At 40.9% G+C, this 24,034-nt stretch overlaps 1 protein-coding gene across 4 annotated transcripts in view; it reads right to left on the bottom strand.

Annotated features, from left to right (window-relative positions):
- Positions 1-24,034, bottom strand: part of FGF12 (fibroblast growth factor 12) — a 619,715-nt gene that overhangs the window by 5,333 nt on the left and 590,348 nt on the right. For all 4 annotated transcript variants that reach the window (XM_077487534.1, XM_077487533.1, XM_077487532.1 and 1 more), the window contains one exon: positions 20,506-20,704. In XM_077487534.1, the coding sequence (XP_077343660.1) occupies positions 20,506-20,704 (199 nt within the window). The remainder of the gene's footprint in view (positions 1-20,505; positions 20,705-24,034) is intronic.

The raw sequence follows: 24,034 nt of genomic DNA, 5'->3' as shown, positions 1-24,034 counted from the left end.
TGTCAGAATGTATTTGTTTAAAGAGCTGCAAGATATGCACAGCGCTGAGCTCAGGTAAATGTAAGGGGGGGGTGAGTGGGGATTCTGCTGCCTAAAAATGTTTTACCTTAATTTAAGGACTGCAATAGAGAATAGATTCATCTTTCATAACATGTTACACACATATTCAAAGTGTAACATGTAACATGTTATGAATGCACCGGCCCCCGTGTCCCCTTCCCCCCGATCCCTGCAGTGACAGCAGAACAGGGATCCCCCCCCCCATGTTTGCTGCCACAATTCAAAAAAGACATGGCCATGTGGGGCTTCACCCATCCAGCCGCCTCACTAATTCACATTCCTCTGTGAAAGGAAAACTATAAGAATTGTAGTTTTCAATGAACTACCATGGCGCTGTGAGCGCTGTGGTAGTACATTGAGTCTTCCTGTCAGAATGTATTTGTTTGCTCGAACAACGTAGGAGTAAGCCAATACATTGACAGATCTGTAGGAGACCTACATGGCATCAGCGATCTGCTGATTGCTGGTGCAACGCTTTACAGGGTCCCAAAACAGAAAATAATAAATGTACATTTTTTTACCTGCAAAAAAAATGTTTAGGCTATAGAACCACTTTAAGGCTCCATGCACATTGGGCTTAGAAAAATGGCAGTTCCCTTGGCAGAAAAGAAAAGTTTCTGTACAGGAGTTTAGGAGAGCTTGGCAGTGTTTAGTGTTTTTTCTGCCAGAAAGCTCCAATCAAATGGGGGGGGGGGGGGGTCCTACCTCTTAACATTGAGCTTAAAATATGCCTCTAATCATCCTAATGTGTGTGGACAAATAGGATAACATTGAGCTGCTTCACTTTTACAAACACAAAACTCCTGTAGAAGCAGCGTTCTTTAAGCCAGTGTGCATGGACCCCAAAGGAACAGTTCACTCACAACTGATATATTTGTACTTTTTGCTATATGCTGGAGAGTTAAACCACCTGATATTTCTTGGGGACAATTAATAACATATCTGTATTTGAGTTCCTAGGTTTGGTCTGCACAGCTACTGTGGCCATTATTAGGGGCCCCATTCTCCTTGTTGGATTTCTATACATTTTTTGTTATGATGAATGCAACAGGGGATCTTGGAATACACAAAGGTGGATAGGAACATCTAGAACTTACAAGTGGAAACAGTCAAAATCTACGCTAGGGAAAATTCACTGCTGGAGTATTCAATACAAATAAAAGTCCAGGGACTGACTCATATTTTAATTACACCTATAGTTGTTCTGATCACAATAAACACTGCTGTTTTTGCCCTACTTCTGCACCTGCAGATTTTCATGAAGAAACTGCATTCAGGGATCAATGTATTTTTTTCATGTTTCTAACCTAGATTTAAGAAAACAAGCCTGTCACAGTATATGGTTTTTGAATTGATTTGCTGGATATTAAAAGATAAGGAAAATCATATTCTGGGAGTTAGTAATATCGCCTACTAATCTTTCCAGGATGACAGCTGTCTGACAAAAAACCCATAATCTGCCTGAAGGACAAATGTCTTTTTTTAAAAGGAACTAGAAGTCAATTTGTGCATTTTTTTTAAGAATATATACTCGAAATTGTGTGCACAAAAAAAAAAGATTAAATCATGTGAAATTATACTAGTGCAAAAATAAACATGTTAAATCACAGAAACTACAATTCCATCAAAGTGTTCAACAATGTGAGATCGACAACATTTCTGTTTTAATTTCAGATACTTGAAAAACAAATGTTTGAAACAAGCGTGGTTGAAAGAAAACCCCACTTTGTTAAAATACTATCAATTGCCTATTTTAATGATATTTTAATAACATTACCTTTCTATTTTAATCTTAGAGCAGCTATGACAATACAGGCAGAAAATTCAAATGTTGCTACCTTTCAACTGTGACAAACTGGGAGCATTATATGTGCTGCTGTTCACTGCTTTTCCTAGAAGTATGTACAAGGGTACCAAGCTTGAGATCCCACAAATACTTGAACTTTTGGGACAGTTAAATAACTTTTAATAAAGTTATTCACAGTACAAAATGAAGGCCTGTTATGGAGGTTCCTCACTGTATGTATGTCCCTGCCACAGCAATGCCACAGCCTTTACCTAAAAAGCTTATGTCTCAGCCCTGTGCCTATTATAACAGCCTAATTCATTCTTAGGAATGGGCCATACTTTTGTGTTCCCCATGTGTACAAACCAGCCACAGGAATATATGAGACCATAGTGCATACTGTATGCTCAGCAGTTGCAGGGCTCACCCAGGACTACTTTCATGTAAAGCCTTTCTAGGGCCGCTCAGTCAAAATCTCCAGAGTCAAAGGTAAGCATTTTACTATGTGCCTTGCACTTAAGCATACGGTAAAGCTTTAAAGGAAAACTTAAGAAAAAACAAAGTTGTCCTTTAAATGCCTGTGAATCTGTGAAATTATTATTTTTCCAAAGGCAACATTGAGACTGGTCATATGGCGATAATAAAGGCAGATCTTCCCACTTAGCAGTCAGCTTGAGAAATACATGACAAGGTCTAAATCAATATTATAAGAAAAGCAGACAGTAAGAATCTATAAAAAAAAAGTTTTCTAGTTCACCTTGGGATTTTTTGTTCTCAACAAAGCTGGAGTGTAAGAACTGTAAACCAATCAAATAAATCTTGAATGACATTAAACCAATTTTGAAGCTATGCTCCAAGTGTATAATCCAGCGTTCCTAGTGTTACCAAACTTAATAAATACAAATTTTATACTGTATAGGGGGACATTTACTAAAACTAGAGAACTTAGAACCTGTTGCAGCTATGCCTGGTAGCCAATCAGCTTCTAACTTCAGCATGGTCAATTATACTTTATGGCCCCTTTCACACGGGGCGGATCAGTAATGATCCGCCCCGCGATGATCCGCTCGCTCAGCAGGGGGTTACTCCGTTGTCCCCGCTGAGCCGGCAGCGGACAGAGCGGTCTCCGCACACTGTGCAGGGACCGCCCTGTCAGCTCTCCTCTCTCCTCTATGGGGATCAGATGAGCACGGACCGTCTGTCCGTGTTCATCCTATCCGCTCTGCAGACGGATAGAAAAATAGGATTTTCCTCCATCTGCAGAATCGAACAATAGTGGCGGCAGACAATATCGAGTGTCTGCGGATGTTCATCCGCAGACACCCGCTATCCCATAGGGATGCATGTATGTCCGTATTTCATCCACAAATGGATGGATGAAATACGGACATACTGTCCACATGTGTGAAAGGGGCCCACAATAAAACCTGGAAACTGATTGGTTTCTATGCAGAGCTGCACCAACTTTTGCAAGCTCCGGTTTTAGTCTCAACCATCAAACAACAATTGAAATGATACAGCAACAAATATAATGATAACAATCATGATGGCTTGTTTAACAGTGCTGTGTAGCACATGTAAATATAAATTTTCTTTTTATATTGGTTTTTGAGGAAGTTTTAAAAGGTTTTACGCAATGGAAAGGAGAGTCTGCATATCGGAGGAGGAAAAGGGAGTAAACAGAATGGATCCAGCTAAAATCGAATTTTGACCAACATAGAGATCAACACCATCTGGTAAGTGCTTATTCCTTAGGGTGTGCATTTGGTGAGCAATTCACAAAACTGGTGGAAGACACAGAGGAGTCACTGAAAACTACTTTCCACCGAGCATATTTTTTCCTAGGACATGGTCCTGGAAGATGAGACATTGTTTTAGACTGGATTCTTTTTTATGGTAAGCACAGTTTCATTTGCACTTATTTTGAACCTGTATAATTGATGGTTTAATTGCTGTATATACACAGTATATATAGTTAGTATTTACTACATTTGAGAACACTAGGAGCGCTGGGCTATACACTTACAGCATTAATTTATTATCATCACTGATAATAAGAACAGTAGCTTAATTTGCCACTTCTAAGTTAGATAGGGAAGCAAGGGGGTAAATACAATTTTAACAATTCTGAAGCTGGTGTTTGAGGTTTTTTTTTCAGTTAACCTTGTAAGTAGCCCTCAGAGTTGGGTTTGGATAGCTCATTGATACTATATTTTAATTTAAAATGTTTTAAAATGTATCATTCTTCATCACCCTTATATACTGTATGTGTATACAGTATTTGGTACAGCTCTACAATATATGCACATTCCTTGTGTTCTGTTTCTTTGAAGTAACTTTGTCAACACAAGGTCACTTACAAAAATGCCTTGTCCTGAATTGTTGGCACTTCAGTGCTCTTAAGCTGCAGCTATTCAACTTGCTGAAAGAAAAAAGAAAACCTGCTACCCCTTGTCATACAAAATAGCTCCTCTTACATGCTTGTACATCCTGTAGTAATATACAAACCAGTAGGAAAAAACACTGAGCGCATTGGGAGGAGCAGGTGTTCACAGATTTGGAAATGTGGAATACCAGCAGAGTACTAACGTGGTGACAATGTCAGCTGGGGGCTGTTGGAAAAATAAGTATAAAAGCCGTCCTTTTACAAATCTGAAAGGGGTCCTGATACGTCACCATACTAGTCGAAAACTAGAAATCGACTTTAAAAACCTAAATACTGGGAACTTTCACCCCCTTCATGCCCAGGGCAATTTTTAGCTTTCAATGCTGTTGCATTTTGAATGGCAATTGTGCGATCATGCAACGCTCTACCCAAATTCATTTTTTATAATTTTTTTCCCACAGATAGAGCTTTCTTTTGGTAATATTGAATCACTGCTGACATTTTATTTTTTTCAAAAAAAAAGGTTAAAAGGCCAAAAATGTTAAAAAACCTTTTTCTTATTTTTTTGTCAGAAAATGTTGTAAATAAGTAATTTTTCTTCTTCACTGATGTGTGCTGATGAGGCTGCACTGATGGGCACTGATAGGCTGCACTGATGGGCACTGATGAGGTGGCACTGAAGGGCACTGGTGGGGTGGCACTGATGAGGAGGCACTAATATGCAGCACTGATGGACACTGATAGGTGGCACTGATATGCAGCACTGATGAGCACTCATAGACAGCACTGATGAGCACTGATAGATGGCACTGTTGGGCACTGATAGGCGGCATGGATGGGCGGCACTGATGGGCACGGATGGGCGGCACTGATGGGACTGATGGGCAGCACTGATGGGCACTGATGGGCAGCACTGATCAGCCTCACTGATGGGCACAGACTGGTGTCACCGATGGGCATAGAGTGGGATCATTGTTGAACACTTTTGAGGTTGCCTTGTTATCAGGGCACTGATGATCAGTGCCCTGATTGCCTATACACATTTTCCCTGTGAGGAGATGCCTCTGATCGACTCTTCTCTCCTCACACTCTGTCAGTGTGAGGCGAGGAGAGACGATAAATGGCATCTAATTGTTTACATGTGACCGGCTGTGATTAGACACAGCAGATCACATGAGTAAAGAGTCCCCAGCTCTTTGCCGATATCGGGGTCACGCCATGTCACAGGGTATCATATGACATTGTCCCAGAACAAGAGCTGCCCGGTTCCACCATCATTTGTATATACGGTGGACAGGAAGCAGGTGAACAGATAGAATACAATTCTGATTTATCTCAGTTATGTGGTAAATATATCTATATATATATCTATATATATATATATAGATATATATATGCGTGTGTGTGTTTTGAATTGTCTCTATTTATTACTGTCCTGTACAGAAGAATTCAGACTGAGAGAGTAAGTCCAAGATTTCCTACATTGCATAGTACACAGAAAGCTGAGAAGAGGGGAGCACACAGGGACACAGGGATACCCACATCAGTCTATTGCTGCTACTTCACTATTCATTCATGGAATTAGGAGGTTTTTGACCAAGCCTTAACTGCAGAAAAGTGAGGCATATTGTGCTTTGCCAGAGTTAATTTGCAAAGTCAGAGTTAATTTGGTTGAAAAAAAGACACCAGAAAAAGTCCATCCAGTTCAACCAACAGAGAAAAAAGAAAAGAAAACCAACACACAAATAGAAAATATATACACCTCCATATACACTAGCCAATACCCGCAGTTAATTCAGGCAAACTCCCCCACTAAAGCATGGTCCAATTTGTTTCAGTGGGGGAAAATAATCTTTCCTGATCCCCAAGAGGCACTCGAATATTCACTGGATCAACTTTTCTTATAAAGATGTCTGAGAGATGTTTGGATAACAAAAAAACATGCTGAACAGAATTTAAAGTTTTTGGTAATTTGGAAAGTTCATACCTGTGTAGTTCAGCTCTGAATTTAGCTTTTACTTTCAATGAAGTGGGACAGGTGGGAGGCAGTGTCACAGGTGGGGGGCAACAGGACAGGTGAGAGGCAGTGTCACAGGTGGGGGGTAACAGGACAGGTGAGAGGCAGTGTCACAGGTGGGGTTTAGCGGGGCAGGTGGGAGGCAGTGTTACAGATGGGGGCAACAGGACAGGTGAGAGGCAGTGTCACAGGTGGGGGGCAGCAGGGCGGTGGGACAGGTGGGAAGCAGTTTCACAGGTGGGGCAGCGGGACAGGTGGGAGGCAGTGTCACAGGTGGGGGCAGCAGGACAGGTAGGAGGCAGTGTCACATGTGCGGGGCAGCGGGACGGGTGGGAGGCAGTGTTACAGGTGGGGGGCAGCAGGACAGGTAAGAGGCAGTGTCACAGGTGGGGGGCAGCAGGGCGGTGGGACAGGTGGGAAGCAGTTTCACAGGTGGGGCAGTGGGACAGGTGGGAGGCAGTGTCACAGGTGGGGGCAGCGGGACAGGTAGGAGGCATTGTCACAGGTGCGGGCAGCGGGACGGGTGGGAGGCAGTGTTACAGGTGGGGGGCAGTAGGACAGGTTAGAGGCAGTGTCACAGGTGGGAGCAGCAAGACAGGTGGGAGGGAGTGGGACAGGTGGGAGACAGTTTCACAGGTGAGGGGGGCAGTGGGACAAATGAGAGGCAGTGTCACAGGTGGGGGGGCAGAAGGACAGGTGGGAGGCAGTGTCACAGGTGGGGGACAGTGGGACAGGAGGGGAGGCAGTGTCATAGGTGGGGGGTAGCAGGACAGGTGAGAGGCAGTGTCAATGGTTGGGGGCAGCGGGACAGGTGGGAGGCAGTGTCAAAATTTTGAGGCAGCAGGACAGGTGGGAGGGAGTGAGACAGGTAGGAGGCAGTGACACAGGTGGGGGCAGCAGGACAGGTGGAAGGCAGTGTCACAGGAGGGGGCAGCAGGACAGGTGGAAGGCAGTGTCACAGGAGGGGGCAGCAGGACAGTTGGGAGACAGTGTCACAGGTGGGGGCAGCGGGGACAAGTGGGAGGCAGTGCCACAGGTGGGGGGCAGCGGGACATGTGGGAGGCAGTGTCACAGGTGAGAGACAGCGGGACGGGTGGGAGAAAGTGGGACTGGTGGGAGGCAATGTCACAGGTGGGGGGTCAGTGGGACGAGTGAGAGGCAGTGTCACAGGTGGGGGGCAGCGGGACAAGTTGGAGGCAGTGTCACAGGTGGGCACAGGTGAGGGGGAGCAGGACAGGTGGGAGGCAGTGTCACAGATGGTTAAGCACCAGTCTTCCCAACTCTCCCCTGTCCAGCATTGCCAGGAGGGGTAGATGAGTCTGTGTCCTATCTCCACCAAGATCACCTGCGGAAACTGCAAGAAAGAGTGGGGGGCTTCTCCACCCTGACCTCCTCCTCCATGAGATCCTCCGCTGGCACCAACTGGTCTCATCCACCCCGCACAGCGCGGCACACACTGATACCTGACCAGAGCGGAGCCTACCTGACTGTGACAGCGGACCCTGACCTGCATGCACAAAAGAGTGGGGGGGGCTCCTCCCCCCGATGTTAGTCTCCATGGGGGCTTCTGACCTGGCACCTGACCTCACCCCAACCTGCATAGCACCTGGAAGCGTGCCCTGACCTGCACACACGTTGGATCCGCCCACCTCTCTACCCTCCCCTAGATCCTGGCAGCCGGTCCACTCTGACGGCAGGTGCCTCATGTTAAAGATGGCCTAGGGTCTTCTCTTGACCTGGATTACAGAATACACATGTTCCAAAGATTCTGTAGTCAAATTCTACAAACATATACCTTAGAGAAAGATGTGATATGGGTGCTTAACATGCAAGGACATGAAGCAAAACAGAATATAGGCCAGTGTTATGCATAGGTTTTTTTAAATTTCGGTATCTATGAACTTCAAAGTCTGGCCAATTCATGTTTTACATTGATAAAAAAAGACAAATGCAGTCATAGGAATACTACACCGACCTCTGATCAATAACTTTCACGTAATGAAAAGGAATTATTTGCACCTTAAGTCAGACAACACGAGCAGTACTACACATGCCACCAGTACCATCTAGTAATGTGTACCCAGCAGTACGTATGCAGTCATTAACCATTCTTCTTCACAACCTTACTTTAATTTGGTGGTGTGGGGGGAATATCAGTGTTAATACACTCAGTTTGAACCAATCCCAAATAACTCCTGAAAAGAACAAAAACAAACCTATTGGCTCCTAGGCTACTAGTTGGGAATCACCATGACTTTTTTCCTACACTTTCAGAAATATGATATGCAACAGCCCACCTTCCTGACAGAACTTTTTCATAATTAATAATAATGTATTTTCTAGTATATTCGAATGGACCATTTGTTTCACTCTCTCGGCAATTACCTCACTTCTTTAAGAAAGTGGACGCCATGCTGCCTTAATTGTCCTATTTATAGATTTTGTTTTTTCAAACACATAGTTTTAAGTGCTCCAAATTATGTGGTTGCTGTATCAAACTGAGCTCAGAAAAGTAGCAGATCGCTCTGCTTAAGGTTTCCTATGAAATTCTTTTGTGTTTTTAAAAATCTTGTACGTAAAGATGTCAAGCCAACATACTTGCTTGTTTGCTTAGATGCTTTTGCCAATTCTTAATGAAAACAGTAAATTTTGTACTTTATCAATCCATTATTTAAAAACAGATACTTTAAGCTATCAGATCAATACACAGTTGTGGTGAGGCACTAGCTAGCAGTACTGTAAACAGTACATATGTGTCAAACTTTTTGTTTTCTCATAGCTTAATAAATTATAGTTTTGGTCCTGGAGCTTTGGATGGGATAAAGTCTCCATTCCTATGCCGACATCTTACCTGCTAGCCAGTTCCCATTAATTAGTCGGAGCTGTCCACTGACCTTTTTTATGTAAGCTGACTGATGCTTAATGCCTGTTTTGGGCAATATATTAGGAGGCACCCTATAAAGTCGTCCATAGATGGCGCGATTTTCTTTCCTGCAACATAGGGATACAATCCTGTGCACTGCTCTATGCACACAACATATCCCATAGTTCATAGTCCCTATTCCATCTCGAGAGGGAGAATGAGAGAGTGGCTTTTACTTACAGTGGGACCATGGAGATTAACCCTCTAAGCCCTTGTACACACGGTCGGACATCCTGATGGAAAATGTCCGATCGGACCGTGTTGTTGGATAATCCGACCGTGTGGGGCTCCATCGGATTGTTTCCGTCGGAATATCCAACCGACAAAGTTTTAGAGCTGGACTATAAAATTTTCCGACCGTTTGTAGAGAATTCCGATCTGACAAAGTGCCACACATGCTCAGATCAAATTCCTAGACCAAAGCTATTGGCTACTGGCCTGAACGTAGTCCCTTCATAACGAAATAACGTCATCACGTTACGAACAATCGGATTTTCCGACAACTTTGTCCGACCGTGTGCATGCAACACAAGTTTCAGACAAAATCCGACGGATTTTGTTGTCGGAGTGTCCAACCGTGTGTACAAGGGCTTACAGGAAGTCAGATCACAGCAGCAATTTTTTTTATTTTATAGAGAGATTTGGAGGTGGCTGAGAGCAATAGAGAATGCATGCTTGAATAATACATATATACATATATATATATATATATATATATATATATATATATATATATATATATATATATTTTTTTTATTAATTTTTTAAGTGCTATTTTAGGGTGGAAGGTTGATAGTACCTTAAGTTGAAAGGAGGGTTGTGGATACAAGACCATCTTATTCTCATGAAGAATTAGGATGGACTCTATACAAGAAAGAGATGTTAACTGTAATTGGATTCTGGTCTTTGAGAAGCCTCGAATAAAGGTTTTAAACAAGTCAAAGAGGGGCCAAAGGTTTGTAAAATAGGATGGAACAGGCAGGAACCTTTCCTTTAGGGGTACACATTTTAGTCAAGTTGCAAATGCAGTAAAGCGAGAATGTGAGGTACAGAGTAGTCTCTGGAATTGGAATATCTTTGTTTACACCAGAAAGATATTTCAAGATTTAGTAGTTGATTTTAGAAATGGATTTCCTGGCTTTCATTTATGTGAAAATTACAGAGCCAGATACAGTGCCTTGAAAAAGTATTCATACCCAATGAAATTTTCCACATTTTTTTATGTTACAACCAAAAACATAAATGTATTTTATTGGGATTTTATGTGATAGACCAACACAAAGTGACACATAATTGTGAAGTGGAAGGAAAATTATAAATGGTTTTCAATTTTTTTTACAAATAAATATCTGAAAAGTGTGACGTGCATTTGTATTCAGCCCCCCTGAGTCAATACTTTGTATAACCACTTTTGCTGCAATTACAACTGTTTGTCTTTTTGGGGATGTCTCTACCAGCTTTGCACATCTAGAGTGACATGTTGTCCATTCTTCTTTGCAAAATAGCTCAAGCTCTGTCAGATTGGATGGAGAGCGTCTGTGAACAGCAATTTTCAAGTCTTGTCACAGATTCTCAATTGGATTTAGGTCTGGACTTTGACTGGGCCTTTCTAACACATGAATATGCTTCGATCTAAACCATTCCACTGTAGCTATGGCTGTATTTTAGCGTCATTGTCCTGCTAGAACAGAGATATGCAATTAGCGGACCTCCAGCTATTGCACAACTACAGGTCCCATGAGGCATAGCAAGCCTCTGACAGCACATGCATGACAGCCGGAGGCAGAGGCATGATGGGAGTTGCAGTTTTACAACAGCTGGAGGTCCGCTAATTGCATATCCCTGTGCTAGAAGGTTAACCTCTGCTTCAATCTCAAGTCTTTTGCAGACTCAAACAGGTTTTCTTCTAAGATTGCCATGTATTTGGCTCCATCCATCTTCCCATCAAGTCTGACCAGCTTCCCAGTCCCTGCTGAAAAAAAGCATCCCCACAACATGATGATGCCACCACCATGTTTCACGGTGGGGATGGTGTGTTCAGGGTGATCTGCTGTGTTCGTTTTCCGCCACACATATCGTTTTACTTTTAGACCAAAATGGTCAATTTTGGTCTCATCTGACCAGAGCACCTTCTTCCACATGTTTCCTGTTTTCCCCACATGGCTTCCCACAAACTGCAAACAGGACTTTTTATGACTTTCTTTCACTCTTCCATAAAGACCAGATTTGTGGAGTGCACAATTAATAGTTGTCCTATGGAAATTTTCTCCTACCTGAGCTGTGGATTTCTGCAGCTCCTTCAGAGTTACTATGGGCCTTCTGGCTGCTTCTAATGCTCTACTTGCCCAGCCTGTCAGTTTAGGTGGACGGCCATGCCTCTGTAGGTTTGCAGTTGTGCCATACTCTTTCCATTTTCGGATGATGGATTGAACAGTGCTTTGTGAGATGTTCAAAGCTTGGTGTATTTTTTTATAACCTAACCCTGCTTTAAACTTCTCCACAACTTTATCCCTGACCTGTCTGTTGTGTTCCTTGGCCTTCATGATGCTGTTTGTTCACTCAGGTTCTCTAATAAAACTTCTGAGGGCTTCACAGAACAGCTGTATTTATACTGAGATTAAATTACACGCAAGTGGATTCTAGTCACTAATTAGGTGACTTCTGTAGTCAATTGGTTCCACTAGATTTTAGTTAGGGGTAAAGGGGGCTGAATACAAATGCACGCCAGATATTTATTTGTAAAAAAATTGGAAAACCATTGTGTTGGCCTATCACATAAAATCCCAATAAAATACATTTACCTTTTTGGTTGTAACATGACAAAATATGGAAAATGTCAAGGGGTATGAATACTTTTTCAAGGCACTGTATACTCCTGTTCTTCAACACAGGATTCATTAGTCATGCCATTAAAGCCAGTGACTGAGAAGGATGAGCAAGGGGTCTTGAGACAGCAGGTCTGGTCTGTTTTGAAAAGGCCAGGGGTCATATTCTAGGTCTGTGTGTCACAATAGGATTATTATTTTCTTCTCTTCCTTTATTTTGTGGAGCAGATGAGAAAGAATCCACATTGGAGGGAAGGCATATATTAACCTGAGCAGAAGTAACTTGTTGTACCTGGAGGCTGGATATCCACATCTGGAGTCCCCAATTTCTTACATAGGAGGATGAAGATGGGATGAAAAAAATCATTACTTTTGGTCCAGGCAGTGATGACTGAGAAACTCTACCTTCCAATTGTCTTAGCAGCTAAGATTTGCTGGAGAGTGCTTTTCCACTCAGATGATCAGACTAACTTTCTTCAAGATTGACTGACTCCTGGTACCCCATGATAATTGCTATAAGCCACTGCTGTAAGATTTTCTGATACCACCTGATTGTTTTTTTGGAGAATCGGGGTCCACAGCGAAAAGACAATTTTAGGGAGGTTCGACTAGAAGACACAGGCTTGTGGACAGTGTTTATGTGCCACATATATTTCCCACCGACACACAATGAAGCACTTTTTACCATAGGTCTGAGCAGAGGGGAATGGTATGCAAGCTACTGGCTGGCAGGACTTCACCTAGGTTTTTCACCTACACAATGAGGGGGACCTTTTGAGGGGGTCTGTGTGTGTGGAGTTTTTTTTTAAAAGCCAAAAGGGAAATGTAATTTGCCAGCTATTTAAATGTATTTTCCTTTGTAAAAAAAAAAAATCACTGCTCCTGACTGACCTGCAGTTTTTTAAATGGTATTTTAGCATTTGTACATGTTCCACCCAGGGCATTCCCTCTCCCCATGCTATTTTTTGAAACCCTGTGCCTATTAGCCCAGAAAATGGCAATTTTTGATTCAGCGCCCATTGATTTTAGTCAGGTTAAGTTTTGACATTTGAACTTCTTTGAGGTTCATCGATCTCTGCCTGAACCAAACTCAAGGCCATTAAAGCGGAGGTTTACCTATTTACAAGTCAGCAGCTACAAAAAAGTGTAGCTGCTGACTTTTAATAAACACACACTCACTTGTCCCATGATCCAGCAATGCGGGCGCACAAAGCCTAGCTCCTTTCCCCCACTCTCCGCGGCGCCGGAAATGTAATTGTGGGCACCCGGCTGTGGCTTCAAAGCGGGGTGTGCACAACACACGCGAGAGCCGCACTGCGCATGTGTGAGCCACGCTGCGCATTGTGAATGGCCGGGCAATCTTCTGGGACCTGTGGTGTGTCCCAGAAGATTGCAGGGAGGGAGAGGGCAGAGGTGAACTTCCTTCAGGCGCTGCGGTGCCAGGGGAGGAAGTAGGAGCTTGGTGCCTGTCAAAACTAGGTACCCACTCCCCCCCCAAAAAATGACATGCCAAATGTGGCATGTTAGGGGATCACCCGTACTTAAAGCGGAAGTTCCATTTTTTTGGGTGGAACTTTTTGTCTATGCCTCTGCAATGGAGATTCACATTTTTATTTGTCCTAGAAACCATTGTAACAGACATTGTCATTTTGACAAAGAGTGATGGGAGATCCAAAATGTTATGGTGGCCACTGGAATAGGAATAGAGGGCAAATCTTTCACTGGTGATATTTATTAGAGTAGCAAGTTTCTAAAAAGGTAAAAGGGTATTTCACTTAACTTTTAACTATTGTATTTCATTTCTTGTTATGTTCCTGGTAGAGAAAGTTATGGAAATCTCCCCAAAAGGACACAGACACAAAAAAATGCTAAAAAGAGTTTTAAGTATCCCCAACACCATAAAAAATCGCCCACTAAATTTAGTTCTATCCAAGTTATAAAAAATGTTTTTGGAACAATCCACTTGGGGGAAATACTTGCAAAGACAAATGATTACCAGATCTCATTCACATAGTTTCAGAAACAGCTCAGCAGAATAGAAAAAAAATCCATCCTCACAATCCATCACTGTCTCTTTGCCCATTCTGTACTTATTACTATTGTGAAGCCAGTACGCATTTGAGGAGGGCCACGGCTGACACCACTGCTCAGTGTAAGGCACACAAAAAAATTATGTTTCCCTGCACAACTGAAAGGTAAAATAGACTGTTCAAATGTTAAGTTAAACGAGCTTTACCCCAAAAGACACATGCAACAAGAGATCAGAGTCTCATTCTGAGCCTCAGGAGACTTGCTCACATAGCCATACATCACAGGAAAGTTAATCAGTAACAAGTAAGGACTTACTGTACAGGAAAGATAGGGCAGACATGAGAAAGTGTAATGGTTTATATGAGAAATGTTATTACACCCAGGATGAATAATTACAAGGTAACAAAGGAGGTAGGGTTTCCTCACTATCTTGCTTTCACATAAAACAGGATGGCAGTGCAGGGCATGTGCTGTTGTATGGGTAAATTCAATGAATATATTTGCTTCTTTACATTACATGCTGTTTGATACCAGGGAGCTTTAGTAAAAGCAATTACACTGAATACTGAGCAGGCGTTCTGACATTTCTGTGCTGTCTATGAGAATGTGACAAGTGTTACCATGCATGATGCTGTACATAAGTCACACACCTTTTTGCCTTTGCTTTTACAACCAATATCATATGCAGCATGCTTCGTACCAGCCTGTTAAAATCACCTTTCTCATCCCAGCATGAGTAAAAATATAATAGTTAATAGAAATTGCATATGCTTTTGCGTATACTGCATTATTTCATATAAATGGAATATATATGGAATGGCATAGGAAAGCTAAAATACATTCAGAAATACAAAATAGAAAGAATTCACAAGCCCAATTCCAAGAAATTCGGGATGCTGTGTAAAATCTACATAAAACAGAATGCAATGATTTGTAAATCTCATAAACCCACATTTTATTCACAATAGAAAACATAAAGCACGTCAAATAAGTTCATGAGAAAACATACCATTTTAAGAAAAAAATAAGGCAATTTTGAAATTGATGGCAGCAACATGTCACAAAAAAGTTTGGACAGGGCCATATTTCCCACAGTGTGGCATCACCTCTTCTTTTAACGGTTGCTGGAGTTTGGGAGAGGAAAGTTGTCCCATTCTTGCCTGATATGGGATTCAAAAGTCCTGGTAATTTTCAATTGGTGAAAGGTCTGGACTGCAGGTAGGACAGTTAAGCACCCAGACTCTTCTACTAAGAAGCCATGCTGTTGTCATAGAGTCATAGATACAGTATGCAGGTTAGCATCTATGCTGCTGAAATATGCAAAGCTTTCCCTGAAAAAGATGTTGTCTGGATGTGAACATATGCTGCTCTAAAACCTGAATATATCTTTCAGTACTGATGGTGTTTTTCCAGATGTGCAAGCTGCCTTTTCTATACACACTAATGCACCCCCATACCATCAGAAATGCAAGCTTTTGAACTCAGCGCTGATAAAAAGCTGAAAGATCTCTCTCTTTTTTAACTCCAGAAGATGGGGCACCCATGGTTGCCAAAAAGAATGACAAATTTCAGAACAGTTTTCCACTTTGCAACAGACCATTTTTGGCCCAGAGAAAAGGGTTGCCTTTCTGGATCAGATTTAGATATGGCTTCTACTTTGTATGATAAAACGTACTTTGCATTTTTGGATGGCGCTGTGAACTATGTTCACAGATAGTGATTTGTGGATGTATTCCTAAGCCCGTGTATTGATGTCTATCACAGAACCATACCTGTTTTTAATGCAATGCCTTTTGAGTGCCCAAAGATCATGGGCATCCAATATTGCTTTCCACCTTGTCCCTTCCACACAGAGATTTAAGGTCTTTGCAATTTTACATTGAGAAACATTATTCTGAAATTGTTTGACAATTTTTAAACACAGCTTTTCACAGATTGGTGGGCCTCTGCCCATCTTTACTTCTGGCTCTCCAACATGCTCTTTTTATAACCAATCATGTTGCTGGCCTTTTTCCAATTAACCTAAATGAGTTGCAATATGTTCTTCCAGCTCTTCCTTGTTAGTACCACCTACTTTGACAACGAAATTGCCTTATTTAATATGTAATGTGTGTGTTCAATATACATTACCTAATATGTTACATAATGTGTCCTTCCTATCTTCCTGGACAAAGTTCATAATGTTTAATATAAAGCAAGATTGGAATGTTATTGTGCACAGTGCTATACATAGTAGAGAAAAAGAGGCAACACAAAGCAAACTTTACAGCCTTTTTACAATTTTGTTTAAATGTTATGTCAGGCAACCATTGGTTCAATTCTGTAGCAGAAGTGCAGAGATAATGGGTGTAAGTGGCCCCTGTCAGTGGATACTTATGGACTGTATGTACGTACATAAAAACAAATAGCATACTGACTCCAACACATGAAGAAAAAGGACTGGATATGTTTGATACAATATTTATCCTGTTAAAACTGGGGATTGTAGCTATCTGGTACTGTGGATCCAGGTCTCAAAACTGCTTTCTGTGCACTATTCTTTTAACTTTAAAGGTAATACTGGTATGCCATGTGTCGTGAAGAAAGCAAATTGATCTGTATGAAATGATATCACTAATCATGTAAATCTGTAATAAGAAAGGAATTTACAGACTGCACACACCAGTGTATTGCAGTAAGTGTAGAAATGCTAGTTGTCATAGAATGACAGTAAGGTCCTTCAACCAAGACTTCTCCAGAGTTGACTGTGAATACAGTTTCTTGGTAATGCATTTTAGGTTTGCATCACCCCTCCTTGTTAAATGTTAGCCTGTGTGTAGGGTGAAGCGTGGTGCGCCAGTGGCAAAGAAAACACTTAGAGGCCTAGGTGGATTAAATTGGTATATTAAGAAAGTCCCAACAATGTACCAACAGGACCAGTGGTTTGGTACAGCCAACCAGATCAACTTGTACTCTTGAAGTGATGCTGATGGCTTTTGCAGCTAGGAGCAGAAATGGAGCCTGGCCGGTCCACACTCAAATGGGAGGTTTCCTAAGTAGAGATAGCTTAATCCCTGTACTTTCCCTCCCACTATGCACTGTACCTGCCAGGCGGAGAACCTATCTCTACACTAGTCACTCGCACAAAGTGTGCCAAACCGAGGACATAGAATCTTAAATAGACACTGGCCTGACCCAAGATGGCCACCAAGGTCACGTGGGGTGTCAGCATAGGGTTACCGCAGGAAGACATAGAGTAACCAAGAAATGGAGCAGGTAAATATAAAAGGTTTGTTATTTTATTACAAAAAAAAATTAAGCTTTATAATCACTGAACAGGTGGAACAGGAGTGAAGAAAGTGACTCTTTACATGGGAAAAGTAAAAAGATTACATTGATATTTAAGGATTCTATAGTAGTTACTTGGGACTCTTAAATGCTGGAGTTGGGAAAGGCTACCATCCAACATACAGTATAAGCTTGTTGAAATAAGGAGCATATAAAGAATACATAACTCACAGCAACCAAACAGATTTCAGTTTATTTTAAGTGCAATTTTTCTTTCAAAAATAACAAACATTTCTCTTCTTGGGTCCTCCACTGACTCTCCTGGCTCCTCCCCCCTTAAAGTACCCCCAATAAGCCACTTGCTAAGGGTGGTACTCATACATGTACTATTGATGCGGATAGTGTGTCTCAGCCCTGCCCCCTGCTCCTTCTTCACTGGATTTGATTGACAGCAGCAGGAGTTGCTCTCACAAAGTCCAGTGAGGAGGGAGAAAGAGAGCAGCACCATTGCTCTTGTGCACAGCACTGGACCGAGATCAGCTCAGGTAAGTATTTAGTGGGGGCCGAGGGGGGATCTGCATATAAAAGGTGTTTTACTTTAATGCACAGAATGCATTAAGGTAAAACTTTTGCACTTAGAACTACTTTAAATCATATGTTTGAAAGATATTTTTGAAAGATAATTTCTGATTGTTTGCTATGGTTTTTAAAATGCACACATTCATTTCCATGTAAATTTAAAAAAGAGCTATAATATATATTGAAAAAAAAAGTGGTGCAGCTCTTATAAAATACAAGTCCAATAAATGATAATAAAGTTCATGAAGAGTCAAAACATTTCTTAAAAGGTAAACTGGTACGCCGGATAGAAAAAAACATCACCAACACCCAATAGTACTGACTCTAATGCCCTGTAGGACATTCCAACCACAAAATCCGGCGGAAAAAGTCAGATAGAGCCCCCACACGATCGGATTTTCTGACAACATAATCTGATTGGACCTTTTCCGTCAGAATTTCCGACCGTGTGTACAGGGTATTACCCCAAATCTAAGGGTTTTTTGCACAATGTATGGTGAATTGGTAGACACCGCGATCATCACAAGCAGATAAAACCTCTCCACCAATGGTATTCTGATCATTGCACAGGTATGGATATCAGTATTGTAATCTTGCCATGGATCGCCCGGAGGACCAATAGCTATAACCCACCTTAATGCTGGTATTCTCAGGGATAAAGAGAAGAATCCTCATTGCGCAGACACCCAATAAAATATATTTTATTTAATAAAAATGGTTACACTCATCAGCGTTTCCAACCAACAAAATGCCCGCTATGTCCCGTGTTATGTTCGCGTCACATGCTCCAACTCCTCTCTACGCGATTCGTCATCAAAAGTCACGAGGGGCGAGATTGTGCAAAACCCTTCGGTTTGAGGTAGGAGTCAGTACTATTGGGTGTTGGTGCCGTTTTTTTCTATCCAGCGTACCGGTATACCTTTCAAGAAATGTTTTGATTCTTCATGAACATTATTATCATTTATTGGACTTGTATTTTATAAGCGCTGCACCACTTTTTTCATTTCTTCCATTGTACCCAGCAATATTGTGTCAGCTGCTGTTTATTTAGTATTTGAACTCCAGCGCAACAGATTTGTATTTTATAATATATATTATGAATGACATATATATAAGTTATAAAAATCTCTATAGCAGTAGAGACATAACATCATCTGTACAATAACATATATGATAGAAAAGAATGAAACAGTGTTTGCCTGATAAACAGCACTTGATAAGTTATTCACCCGCTATGATCTAAAAAGAAGGTGGCTGTTCTGGGAATTACAAACAGCAACACTGGAGCAAGCAGAATAAAAGGCAATCTGTCATAGACTGTATGAATAACTAAATGCTAGATATCACTATGACTTATGTCAAACAACATGACTTTCTTCAGGCAATGAACGCTTTAAAGGTTCACGAAGATTTCATTCCTGTGTCAGTGTTTATTACAAGCCCATTACCCCCCTGTAGACATACATAAAGCACCCTGGACTGAAAATCTAAATCTATCCATTTAATAACAGCTATAAGGAGAACAATTTATGGCAAAGCACTTCCATGAACTGCAACCATTTGGTAAAGATTCGAGGTGTCATGTGTACTTATACTTAGGCCGTGTTAAACATATTACAGCAATTTCACTGCCTGCGTAAATCAACACATTAAACATACCTGAGCAGACACAACATTTAACTCGGTATGTTCTTCACAGGCTCCATATTGCATCTGCATAGTTCCCTGTGTATCCCATTTTTAGTTTGTTTGCATTAAGAGTCTATTATCTTCTCAAATACACATATTCAAGGGCACAGGTGTGCACAGCCTATTGCATGTGGGTTTGCACCCCAAAGCTCAAAAACATATGCATGTGTGTGTATATACTGTATACTGGCAGTGTCAGTAGAGCAATGGATGGAATCAATTGGACAGAGATTAGTGTCAGTAGGGCAGTGTACTGTATTAGTAGTTTTTATTTGTATTATTACATTTTTTATTATTTTTTACAATTACATTTTTTGTACAGTTTTTTTTAGGAGCCCTGTTAAGGGGGCTTTGGTGAAATATCAGGGGTCTAAACAGGGATGATTAGGGTGTACCCAGGCACACCTGGCATACCCTGTGTGCATGCCTATGTTCAATAGGGTGTAGACAGCCTTGACAATGGCAAAGATATTTCTCTCTCACTATTCTTGAAATGTTACTGGCAAACCTATATGTACTACAATGTCCTGTTTGGCTCCAATAAGCAGCTCAATGCCATAGCTCTTAGCCTCTTATTAGTGTCCTTCAAACACTATGAAGAAAACAACTTTTCAAAAAAAACATTTCCCATAAAAAATAAGTTTGATGGAGGCCAGGAGAATGGCTCAATTACACAGGGCCCTTATGCAAAATGTGAACAGCAACTCCTTTTTCTCCAATATAGACAAATTAATTAACATATCATGAAAATAAGGAAAATAGTTTAAGCATTCCTCACTCTGAGCTTGAATTAGGCCATGGGCATTTAAATTCTGCTACCCATAAATAGCTAACCAGTTTGTCTTTGTTTTATCAATTACACATTTTCATCTATAGGATATATTCATTTTACGAGGATAAACTAATATCATTAACAATAATGTAAAAATAATTAATTCTTACCTTCTATAGGTTTTGGTACAAAATGTGATGATGGTTTGGTCTTTTTCACTCGGTTGCCTTTCATGATCTGACCCTCTTTACTGAGTCCCAAGAACCATTGACGGCCAGATTCCTGTTGTCGATAGAGTGTCGAGGAATAGATGACATAATAGTTTTCAAACACAGACTCCTTAAATTTGCATTCTGGTGTAAAAATATCCTATTATTGAAAAAGAAAAAGGATGAAAAATTAGCATACTCGCTAAACAGATTTTTTTATTTTATTATTTAGGGGTTTTGTTTTTGACATTTTAAAAACAAAAAAGTCTGTGATGAAAAGATGAAAGCAGGGCTTTTTTGTGTTTCAGTGTTAAAGAATAGGTGGAGGTACTCATCTTCCTTCCCCCTCTGGGCCACTTTTCCCTATGCTCCCCATCTTTTTTTTTTCAAAAGCTGTTGTCAATAGAAATTCTGTGCTTCTAAAATAATACTGGATCAGCAAAATCCTACATAAATAGATGGATATCTGTGACATTGTGGGGTTCATTTACTAAAGTTGGAGAATCGAAAATCAGGTGCAGCTCCGTATAGAAATCAATTAGCTTCCAGGTTTTATTGTTAAAACTTAAAGTGTTACTAAACCTACAACAGTAAAATCAGTCTGTATATTTAGTAAAGCATGCTTGTTATAATCACTGTGGAAGCTAAGGGGTTAATCCTCTGCATTGTGCTATAAGGCTACTTGATCATGTATGCACAGATCGTCCCTCCCTGCACTGTCCCCCTGAACAAGTCCAGATAAGACAGAGCATTTGGAGTCAGGCTGCACATGCTCAGTTTGGTGTGTATTGCTAGAGAGGTTGTTTTTTTTTCTTGAGAGAGTGCATGTGATCAGCACAGGGCCAATCGGCACTGTCCAGACAGAGGGTCAGGAGCCCTGCAGTCTCATAGGACAGCACAGTGCAGTATGAAAACTCCACCTACAAGCTTCACCAGATAGAAATCACAAGACTGCGATATACTGCTGATGAAAAAAGTTATTCAGCAGTTTATATTTACTAAAATAATTGCATTTCCATGTTCTGTGTACTGTACAGTTCTGTACTGTACTGTACAGATCCATGTTCTGTGTACTGTACAGATATAGTGAATGCAGGGTCCTTGGTTTAGTAACACTTTAACTGGAGAAGCTGAAGTTATAAGCTAATTGGCTACCATGTACATCTGCACCGGATTTTGTACTCGCCACTTTTAGTACATCTCCCCCCTGTATGACAAGTATGGTAGAAGGAACATGTTTTGTTGCCCATAGCAAATAATCAAAATTCTTGTTTTATTTTCAGACAAGGGAGCTGGAAGCTGACTGTTTGCTATGAACAAGATTTTTCTCCCACAGCACAATTCTCGTACATCATTTTAAGACTGAGCTTTCAATAGATGTGGCATAAGGAGGATGGCAGGCTGTACATCAATGTTTCTAAACTCTAGTCCTCAAGTACCCCCAGCGGGTCATATTTTCAGGCTTTCCATTATTTACCTCAGGTGATTTGATCAGTTTCACTGCCTTAGTAATTACCACAGCCAGTTCATCTGAGGGAAAATCCTTAAAACCTGACCTGTTGGGGTTACTTGAGGACTGGAGTTGAGAAGCATTGCTGTACATGATACCCTGCTCCGCTTCAGCTGCCCTCCAATCCAAAGGCATGCTGAGACTTGTAGTTTCCACATGCTGCAGAACACCTGTTCATCCTATTAACCCAGCACACTACAGCTCCGAGCATGCTTTGTACTGTGAAAAGCATGTTGTGAAGAGCAGCAACAGAGCCTCAGCTTAACCTTTCATATAACCTATCTTTTGTCACTTCAGTTCCAGACAGGGTTCCTTCATCCCTCACAGAGATAGCTGACTCATTTCTGCTACTGGGGCTCCAGCCCCTCTCCCCTTGATCTGTGTCTAAAGGCTCAGTATCACCCATGGCCATCAGCAAAATCTGTATAAGTAGGAATAAAAAAACTAACTTATGAAACACAAAAAGGTAGAACAAAAAGCAACTAGGTATACCTCAAATGTTTTAAATATAAAAATACCTGTCAAATATAGTCTATTCATAAAATGTTCAGAGCGCCTTCTATTTTCTTAATTTTGTTATGCTGCAGCCTGATACTACAGTTGTTTAAATTCATTTTTTCCTCCTTAATCTATACTCGGTACCCCATATTGACAAAGTGAAAACAGAATTTTAGAAATGTCTGAATTTATTAAAAAGAAAAAAAACTGAAATATCACATGTACGGTACTTAACCACTTCAATACCAGACACTTTTATCCCCTTCCTGCCCAGGCCAATTTTCAGCTTTCAGAGCTGCCACACTTTGAATGACAATTGCAAAGTCATGCAACACTTTGCCCATATGACATTTTTATATATTTTTTTCACACAAGCTTTCTTTTGGTGACAATTAATCACCATTGGGATTTTTATTTTTTGCTAAATACATACAAAAAAAATAAAAATATAAACATTAACAAAAAAAGCATTTCCCTTCATTTCTGTTATAACATTTTTCAAATAAATAATCTTTCTTCATAAATTTAGGCCAAAATCCACAGACTATACATACAGTATCTGAAAATTGATCAATCCTAACGTACCAATGGCCTCTCGAGGCCCAAAAAATGCAAAAAGTGTACAGATATCCCCCAAATGACCCCTATTTGGAAAGCAGACAGTCTAAGGTATTTAGTAAAAAGCATGGTATGATTTTTGAAGTTATTTTTTTTGTCACAATTGTTTGGAAAATGATGAAATGTAAAAAAAAATGTTTACATTTTTTTACTTGCTGTCACCAGTGCAGTACAGTATCATCATATAATTGGTGTGGGGGTGAGCACAGATAGAGTATATACAAAAAAAAATGTAAATTTGTTTTCAAGTTTCATTTTTTTTTTCTTTTACTTTTTTTTTTAATATTTTTTAACATACTGTGACCAGAGCAGTACCGTGATACCATGGTAACACTGTACTACTCTGGGAAGGCGATAAGGATTATTTTTTACACACTATTATAATCAAGCATTTTTACTGAATGAAATAGATTCATTCAGTGTGTATTGCTGTGATTAGCTGTGACTGGCCACAGATAATCCCTTGGTATCGATGGGCTCTGATTGGCCCTGTCTGTATCATATGATCACTGTGACCGATGACACAGAAATCAACACAATAGTACACAATGAATGGCATGAATCAAAGTCAAAGACAACGGGCCAGTACACTGATCTGTCATTGTGCCTGAGTGGGGCCTACGGGAGACAGGTTTTTGTGTGAAATTTATATGGCATCCACTCAGAGCAACAGGGCTCCTGCTCAGTTGCCATTTTACAATGGAAGAAGCAGTTAAGTATTCAGACCCTTTACACAGTTCTTTGTTGAAGCACGTTTGGCAGCAATTACAACCTTGAACCTTTTTGGGTATGACGCCACAAACTTTGCACACCTGGTTTGGAGGATTTTCTGCCATTCTTCTTTGCAAATCCTCTCAAGTTCAG

The sequence above is a fragment of the Lithobates pipiens genome, unplaced genomic scaffold (assembly GCF_037356315.1).
Source record: "Lithobates pipiens isolate NorthernLeopardFrog02 unplaced genomic scaffold, aLitPip1_a1.2 Scaffold_18, whole genome shotgun sequence".
NCBI lineage: Eukaryota > Metazoa > Chordata > Amphibia > Anura > Ranidae > Lithobates > Lithobates pipiens.
The sequence above is the reverse complement of the archived record's forward strand: the minus strand, read 5'-3'. Positions and strand labels throughout refer to the sequence as shown.